At 32.8% G+C, this 9,130-nt stretch overlaps 1 protein-coding gene and 1 pseudogene across 2 annotated transcripts; both read left to right on the top strand.

The window, feature by feature from the left end:
* Positions 1-476: 476 nt before the first annotated feature.
* LOC120131941 (histone deacetylase HDT1-like) lies at positions 477-2,721 on the top strand. 2 transcript variants are annotated; one of them, XM_039148799.1, is made up of 9 exons: positions 477-568; positions 1,044-1,114; positions 1,193-1,404; positions 1,536-1,546; positions 1,632-1,697; positions 1,793-1,950; positions 2,099-2,149; positions 2,223-2,322; positions 2,442-2,721. In XM_039148799.1, exons 1-9 carry the CDS (start codon positions 556-558, stop codon positions 2,567-2,569), a joined length of 810 nt encoding a protein of 269 aa, XP_039004730.1. In that variant the 5' UTR covers positions 477-555; the 3' UTR covers positions 2,570-2,721. The 2 variants fall into 2 exon arrangements, with proteins under 2 accessions (XP_039004730.1, XP_039004731.1); XM_039148800.1 differs by having other exon boundaries at positions 478-568; positions 2,223-2,307; positions 2,445-2,721.
* A 4,585-nt stretch (positions 2,722-7,306) lies between these two features.
* Positions 7,307-8,468, top strand: LOC120132055 (annotated as a pseudogene).
* The last annotated feature ends 662 nt before the right edge of the window (positions 8,469-9,130 follow it).

Genomic DNA, 9,130 nt, shown 5'->3' on the forward strand with positions numbered 1-9,130 from the left:
GTATGACATTCCCGGGAAAGTATGAAAAAAATCATTGTTGGTAATTATTCTTCTCCTGCACTTGGGAATGTAGTCCATCCAAACATGAGTATGTTTACCCTGAAAAAAAGATTACCAGCAGGAATTAAATATAACCTGAACTAAACGGCGCCTAAAAATAAATCAATAAACTATAAAATATAAATATATTTTTTGTAAGAATAAAAGAATTTGAGTAGGTTAATTACTTAACAGTAGTTTAAATGATGGGCTTTTTCAGTTTTACAAAGCATTATTATTAATTAAAACATTGGGCTTAATTAAAAATATAGCCCAAAGCCCGTGTCATTTAAAATCACGATTGGGTCCGATTAATTTTTTGAGGTCCAAAGTTAGAAAATTAAAGCATCCAAAATCAAACAATCCATAAAAAGAAACCCTAGAAATTGAATAATCGCAAACGGGCGGCAATTTGCTTATAAATGAATCTCAGCGACACAGTATTGGCCGCCTCTTCGGAAGGAGTTTTACTCTATCGCTTGATTTTCTCCTTCCAAAACCCTAAGCCTATTCTCTATGGAGTTCTGGGGTAAGCTTCTTTCTCTTTTCGTTATTTTTTGGTTTGGGCCTTTGCCTTCGTCTCTCTTTTTCTTCTTCTGTGTTGCTTAGTGTTGTTTTATTTGAACATTCTTGCCATTTCTTATTTTTTTGCTGTTTACATTTCTTTTTGTTTTTAGAAGTTAATAGTTATTTTCTGGAAGCTTTGATCCTTTTTATTGGATCTTTTTCTCCTTTTCACTGTCAATACATGATAGTAACATTACTTTAAGAAGTTTTTTAGTATTTTCTCGTATAGCTAGTTATGTTTATTAGTATCATTTCACAAATGCAAGTTAAAGTATTCCAGGTTCACTTCATCTCGTTATCATTGAATGGAAGCTTGAATAGAATGGTCATTCACATCTGATTTTTTTGCATAGAATGTTTTAAGACCTATTCATTTTCTGATATTTTGTTTTTTAGTTTGAACAAATGTATTTGATACCCTTTTGTGTTACTATTAGGTATTGAAGTTAAGGCTGGACAGCCTATCAAAGCAGACCCTGGTGCTGAATACGTCATACATCTTTCCCAGGTTTGAGGTTATTTAGTTAATGAAGTTTATATTAATAAATATGGATTTTTCTTGTTCTTAATGTAACTTGTGTTTTAGGCATCACTTGGTGAATCGAAGAACAAGTCAGAATCTGTTCCACTTTATGTGAATGCTAATGGGAAGAAACTTGTTCTTGGAACACTTTCCCGCCAGAATTGCCCCCAGTTGTCTTTTGATCTTGTATTTGACCAAGAGTTTGAGCTTTCTCACAACTGGAAAAATGGGAGTGTCTATTTCCTCGGTTACAAGACTCATATTCCAGAGGAAGGATATCCTTTTATTAATAGGAATGAATTTACTTATTTTCTTTATTATAGTGCTTTTGTTTTTAAATAAATATGAAGTGTTCTTGTTCAGTCTTGTGCTTCCTTGACTTTTTTTTAATCTCTTTTGTCGCCACTAATGATTTTGGTGAGGCCTCAAATAAAATTTGTCCTACTTGCAATTTTGTCTATTTTGTTAAATTATTTATCATGTTTGTTATTCTTATTTACAGATATATCTAGTGATGAAGAAAGTAGTGATGAGGAGGAGAAGATTCCTCTGGTTGCTGCAGAAAATGGTAATTTCTCTTTCTGTGCTGTGTGATTTATATCAATGGTTGAAGATTTGATTATTTCATATTTCAATTGTTTAACGTTTTCTTACTTGCTCCAGGAAAAGCCAAGACAGATGTGAAAACAGCCAAAGCCGATGCTGGGAAACCAGTAGCTGTCAAGATAGCAGAACCTACCAAGAAAACCGAGGATGATGACGATGATGATTCAGAGGATGAAAGTGGTTCTGATGACTCAGATGATTCTGAGGATGATGAGGTTTCTTATCATAACTTGGCCAAAATTTTTAATTCATTTGTTTTACTGATTCTGATATCTGGTCTGATTGGTCTCTGAGTTGTTTGCTACCTGTTTCTTTTTTGTATTATCTTTGTTGTTACTTGATTTTTTTTATTTGTATGAACAGATGTCTATGGATGAAAGTTCAGATGAAGAGGATGAAGAGACACCTAAGAAGGTATCTTTGATAGAAGATATTGTTGAATCTGACCTGATTCCATAGTTGTAATTCATGTTTTCCTCTTTTCAAGGTTGAGTCGAGCAAGAAGAGACCTGTGGAAACTGCAACCCCTGCTTCAAAAAAGGCTAAATCTGCAGTTTCACCCCAGAAGTCAGGTCATTATCGTTGTAGGCTTGAAAATCAGCAGTATCAAGCGTCATTTATGCCACTGACTACTTTACTTTTTCACCAGTATTGGACTGTTCATTTATTTTTATCTTCTGATCATAATTGCTTGCAATTGTAGCAGCAGATGGTAAGAAGGGCGGTCATACAGCAACACCGCATCCCACTAAGATGGCTGGGAAAAATTCAGCGAAAACTCCAAAGTCTGGCGGTCCAGGATCTCACAAGAAGGCAAAACATGGTGGCAAATGAGGTTGGGTTTACATGCTCTAATGTGCATGTCTAATTTTGGGGCAGAGAGACATGTCTTGTGTTTTTGGTAGACGATGGTAGTCAGATTTAAGGTTTAAACAAACTTTTGCGGCGGTGTTTCCCTTTAATGAATTTAAGAATATTATGTTTTATGTAGTGTTTGCCTCAGTTTTTGTCTGATTTTACATGTGTGGTCTTCAAGATAAAATGTTTATGTTTTTATTCAAGGGGAATTTTGAACTTCATTGAAGTTTAGCTTATTTGTGTTCCCCCCACAAAATATTATTCGATGTCATTCAAACTATATAGATTGAACATGGTTTAATATTAGTTCTATCAATCTTATGTTATTTTGTCCGTAGGGTTCACTAAATTGCAGAGATTCTCATCAGATTAAAAGCCAGAATTGACTTTATTCGTCATGCAATAGAGTTTGACAATACAATATGAAGATATTTTTTTTTGCCTTGGGTGCTCTAGATTTTGCAGCAATGAAAAGCACAGAGAGCACCACTTACAACAAATATTCTACATAAACAAGTGAGAAGCGGTAAGATTCAAATTGACCTTATTCTTCTGCTGAAAGACCATGATTTCATGATAAGAGCACATTAGCATGAATGAACATGACAGCCAGTGTTCTTAAGAAACACTGTCCAAACTTTGAAGTCATAGATCACTGTAAATAAGTCACAAAGATCAAATTAAAATAACAACAACAACAACAAAATTCTATTCTCATGTGTAATGGGGTAAGGGGGAGGTAGGGTAGTAGGTTGCCTCTAACGCTACCCTACCTCCAGAGTTGAGAGCAACTTTCGTGGAAGATCTCCGACAGCCAAAAAATTAAAGATAAAGATAAAATGCAATGTATGTATAAATAAACAAGTAAATATATAGTTGAACAATCTTCATATGCAGTCTTCATATGCATGACTTTAATGAGAAGTAATTTCTGTAAATAAATCATTGCATTAAAATCTCTGTATGTAGACAAAGAGATCAAATTAAAAGAATGCTAGAAACCGTAGCATCAAATCAAATACTAACACGTCAGTTGATAGAAAGAACAGTTAAGGATGGAAGGCATACGTGCAATTTTGCATATGTACATCTTGGTCCTGCATTGACATAATCCACCTCCTTTCCTAGTCAGTCAATCTACATAATTACACTGATAATTGTATAGTCGAAAGGCCTCAAATCTAGAATTTGACAAGACAAAATTATCAATACCCACATTAAAATAATTTCCTTTTGTATGTAAAATAATAAATTATAGTTAAATAGCCTTATTTAAACTCCTGACAATAGTGAACCCAGCTTTTGAAAGAGTCCTTCCTAGTCAAAACTGTAATATTATTTTCAAATTTTCGGCATCACAACTTGATGTATAACTTTAATAAGCTCTTAATATAATTAAGAACAGAAATTTAGAAGGGAAGACGGAAGGGGAACATTTTTTTTATGAAACAAAAAAGAATTACATAATAGAACTTTGGGTTAACTACATGAATGGTCGATTATGTTTGTGTTTTTCAACTTTTCCTAGATGATTTCGAAAAACATAATATATTATCACTCTCGGTTATCTAATTAAGATATGATCATTTTCGTTTTTATTTAGTTAGGATGTGGTCACCACAAATTAACTGTCGTTAACAGATTAGGTGACATGGTGTTTGGTAGAATAACACATTTGGTACTTGTTATTTATATATTCTCTTGATTTAGTTCTATTTTTAATAAATTAAAATAAATTTAATCCTCCAATCGATTGATGTCACGTGTCGTGCCATATGTCACCATTCGGTTGGAGGATTAATTTTATTTTAATTTAATATATTTATTTTCCCACCAATTAGAAGGTGACACATGCCATCCTATTGTTGAAAGAAAATAAAACAAAGCAACTTGGGGCTAAAGGATTCACTCCTAGTCTATTGGGAAACCAAATATGTACCTAACCATTGAACCAAGATCAGTGCTTGGCCTAAAATACATAACAATTCAACATGATATAAATGTTTTGTATCTTAGTGCATAAATACTAAACTTAAATTTATAATATTTTATATGTATTGATTTTAAGAAATATATTTTTTATATTAACTTATTAAATATATTTTAAAAATATTTTATTTTTGTTTAAATTTAAAAGTATATTTTATTCTTATCTAAACTATATTTAATTATTATTTTAACTTTTTTTAAAAATGTATTTTTATCTTAATTTACTAAATATATTATGTTATTGCTTTAAATTATTAAATATATTTATTCTTATCTTAATTTTAAAATATTTTATCATAATATAAATGTTTTAAAATAAAAATAAAATAATTTTAAATTAAATTAATAATAAAATAGATTTTATAAGTTAATATAAAAATATTTTTTAAGTTAATATATATAAAACATTATGAATTTAAGTTAAATATTTATACGTTAAGATACAAAATATGTACATCTAGGGATGGGCATGAGACTGAACCCAAACTTTGGTCAAGGGTTCAGGTAAAAATACCCAACCTGAAAAAAATAATTATAATTTTACCTTACATATTTAGGAATAATTATAATAATACCCCTATATATATTATTGTTCCCAATTAAATCTGTATTTTTATTTAATAAAAATAATATTTTTTAATAAATATATTATTTCGAGTCGGGTCGAGTTTAAATTTTATCTCAAAAAGTCAGATTGGGTTTGACTCAGGTGGAGGGTGTAAAATTTTCGGGTCAGGTGGAGGATGTAAAATTTTCAAGTAACTCGACCTGCCTATCCAAATCATGTTGTTTATTTTAAATCAAGTATTGGTCTTAGTTCAATGGTTGGGTAGATGCTTGGTTTCTCAAATTATTTAGGTCCAAATTCCTTCGGCCTTAATTTGCTTTGTTTTGTTTCTTTTAACTCGAGAGTGACAAGTGTCATGACACATGATACTAGTGACACATGTCATCATTCGATTGGATGATTATGTTTATTTTAATTTATTAAAATAATTATAAATTGATAGAATATGTAAATAACATGGACTAAATATATAATTATATCAAAATATTTGACAATTAACTTTTAATGACTTCATCTTAATTAAATAAAAACGAAAGTAATCATATATTATGTTATTTTGAAATTAACAAGGAAAAGGGAAACAAATACAAATTAAAATTAGGGTAAAGTATAGTAATGGTCACTGAATCTAATGATGCTGCTTACATCATTTCACTGGTTTGAACTCAGCTTTTCAGTTGATTAGTTGCTGAATGTGCTTATTTACCCACCTTTTACTTGTTAGGCAGCTTTAACTGACTCGTGTAATTCTTCTCCCTAGTTTGTGATGGTTTTAACTTCATCCACTGGATGTTTCCTTGCTAAAAGTTTGTACTGATTTCATCAGAATAGTTAGAGAAATAAATCCATCATTGCATCCAGCTTTGAATATTGTTACAGTTATGCTGATGAATAGTGATAACACTTCTGAATTCTGATAGGTCCTTAAAAATGAAATAAGTGTTGCTGTTGCCGCAGTTTATGTCTATTATTTGCATCCTTGCATCTTAAAACTAATTATGAGGATAGTTCTAGAAGATTTCAACCATACTTTAAGAAATTTGAATTTGATTGCCTTAAAATTGGCTAACGCTGCATTCTAGATGTTTGTCTATGTGAAATGAGGACGATGTACTTGTTTTTAAAGCTTGGTGGTCTATTTGGAAGCTTGAGTGGATCATAGTGACATAAATGATAAAGAGGCACTAAAAAAACTTATATTTTGGCTTATTTGTATAATTAGCATCATTTAAAATATAATCCTTTGTGCGGGGTTTAAAAAATTATGATAGATATTGCAATATTTAGTCTTTTCATTCTGTAAGTTTTTGAAGCTTGGACTATAGAGTTCTCCTTGGTTTGTAAACCATGGCTTCACTATACCAGTGTAATAGAGATTGTTTCCATATCCCCCATGACTTGAATTTGCATTTGGCAATGTAGTCTTTTGGCTTTGTAAGTTGCTCTGCTTATTTTCCCTCATTTAAAAGCACAGGATATCCTTGAGTCATTTTATATCAACCAAGGTGGTTGAACTCGAGAATATAGTGAAATTGTTAGTAGTATTGAGACTAACGGCAGCCTTGTTTTGAGAGTCAAGTGATAACCTTTTAATGTTTCTCAGCCTTTAAGGTTTACTAGGCTGGTCTTGCAAGGTAGTTGTTACGGATCATTTTCCACACATAGATGATGGACTAGTTGATTAGTTAGAAACACGATGGCATTAGGCTTAGCTTATGTGTCTACAAGTAATGTCAATTTTGTCGGTGTCATTTTTGTTATTTCTGGTATTTTCTGTTCTTTATGTAAATATCACATAAACCGTATGTTGTTTTCTGGGGGAATGTGGAAAATGAAAATACACATTGAACTTCTCTCTTTCTCTAATTTCTGCATTTCACCCCTATAATTTCAACTTCTATAGTTCTACTTTATTCTCTTCATTCCACATTTCCCTGGTTATTTGGGTTTTGGCTTGCATCAGTAGTGTCTAGGGAAATACACGATTGTTAAAATTATCACTCAATATTTTCAAGAAAATTGTGTTTTGATAATCACTCAATATTATTTCTCAAATAACTTTTTCGTCCCATCATGAGCTAGTTAATTTTCTATATTATATTTGTCTCATATAATTGTGTTATACATTCATATTTAATATATTTGTTAGATAACCTGCATTCTTTGCTGTGGCCTGTCTTCCAGTTATTTGCATGACATAAATTTCTTCTTTAGAAATATCGAAAGCAGGGGAGAAACAGTTCAGAAGCACCAACCTTGTCCAGTTTTCCACCATATTCATTTATATATGCTCACGAGAAGCCAAAAGAGAGACTCATCCCTCTAAATCTTCATCATCTTCCTTTCTCTCTCATGAATCCCTCAAAGAAACCAACTTCTGATTTAATAAAACCACCATTAATATTTTTGTTATTTAGCTGCAATATGAGAGACATCGTTTCTTGTTTTAGTGAAAACGCAGTGAATGTTTCTCAATCCCCACGTTCTAGCTATTCAAGCAAAGCTTGTATCTCTCCGACTCTGAGCCTACTCCCTTCAGTCCAGAACTCAGTCGACGCCGTTTACAAGGTCATTCTTTCAACCCACAAGCAGGTCTTCATCAAGCTCACTTGGTGCAAGAATCAAACCCTAAGCATAAACTTCAACGATGACTCTTCACCGTGTTTCATTCTCAACACCAATTTGAGGTTCTTCAGGAAGATGAAAGGCAACAAAGTTGTCCAATCCGAGAATTCAAAGATTGAAATCTTTTGCTGAAAGATTTTGGGATCTCTCAGCTGCAAAGTATAAGGCAGGACTTGAACCGGTTAACGGATTCTATGTCATAGTCACGGTTGATTCAGAGATAAGCCTTTCGCTAGGTGATATGGCACAAGAAGAAATCAACAAGTTCAAAACGACAGTCCCGGTCGCTATAACCTCCCTCATTTCTTGACAAGAACATTGTTCAGGCAATACCCTTTATTCCACCAAGGCTCAATTCAACGAAATCGGCATTCCACATGATATTTTGATAAGATGTAGCGGAGAACATGAAGGCCTAAAGCATCCGGTCTTATTGGTCTGCACGATGACAAGACAGTGATTCGGGTCAAGAGGCTGCAATGGAATTTCAGAAGAAACTAGACAATATTCGTTGATGGAATGTCAGTTGATTTGATGTGGGATGTGCACGACTGGCTCTTTAACCCGGCTGCCGGTTCAGCCTTTTTCATGTTTAGGACAAGAAGTGAAGTGGATAGCCAGCTTTGGGTGGTGCAGGAAGATGAAGATAGATTTGAATTCTCGTTGTTGATTGCTGCCTGTAAGAACATATAAGAAACTAACTTTTGTTCATGATTTGCTTTATTTAAATGGAGTGTTCTGATCAAGCTTGAATTTGGCATCCTTGAAAGTGATTGTCATCAAAAGGATAGCAGCCCACTATATGTCCAAGGAACCCCTTAGTCCCTCTTTAGCAGTAACCATGGTCCTCTAGCTCCTAGGTACTTTGGAATTAATATGTGCTCCACAAACATTAGAAACAAAACCTTTCCCAAGAACCCTTGGGGTTCAGAACTAGAAACGAGACTAAAATTTTAGGCATTTAAGTACCTTATTCAAGCCCTTCATTGGACCACTGAAGCTAAGGAAATAAATGACAACCTTCGGCTTCGGCCGGCTCCAACCAAGGATATATATATATTCTGTGGTCTGGTTTCCACTCTATACTAACACTAATGCTGGGCATTAACTGATAATTAGACAGATAAAAGTAAAACTGGGTACCTTGTCTGTTGTATGTAGAGGTAGCAATTTGAGTCGAATTTTGATGAATTTTAATTTGATCAAGTTTGATAAGGTCAGGTTTCACAAAGAGTAAAGTTGAGTTGAGTTTATGATGAAAATTTCCGACCCGGCCCAAAATAATACTATGATTTTCTTATATACATTTAGGGATAATTAGTATAATATCCATCCATCTATAATTTTATTTAATT

This window comes from Hibiscus syriacus, unplaced genomic scaffold, assembly GCF_006381635.1.
Source record: "Hibiscus syriacus cultivar Baekdansim isolate YM2019G1 unplaced genomic scaffold, ASM638163v2 tig00110557_pilon, whole genome shotgun sequence".
Lineage (NCBI taxonomy): Eukaryota > Viridiplantae > Streptophyta > Magnoliopsida > Malvales > Malvaceae > Hibiscus > Hibiscus syriacus.

What these genes read in the sequence shown, in the direction of transcription:
- LOC120131941 (XM_039148799.1), top strand. An exon ending in ACGTCATACATCTTTCCCAG is followed by an intron (nt 1,115 to 1,192) that starts GTTTGAGGTTAT and finishes CTTGTGTTTTAG; the next exon opens with GCATCACTTGGTGAATCGAA. An exon ending in GTCAGGTCATTATCGTTGTA is followed by an intron (nt 2,323 to 2,441) that starts GGCTTGAAAATC and finishes CAATTGTAGCAG; the next exon opens with CAGATGGTAAGAAGGGCGGT.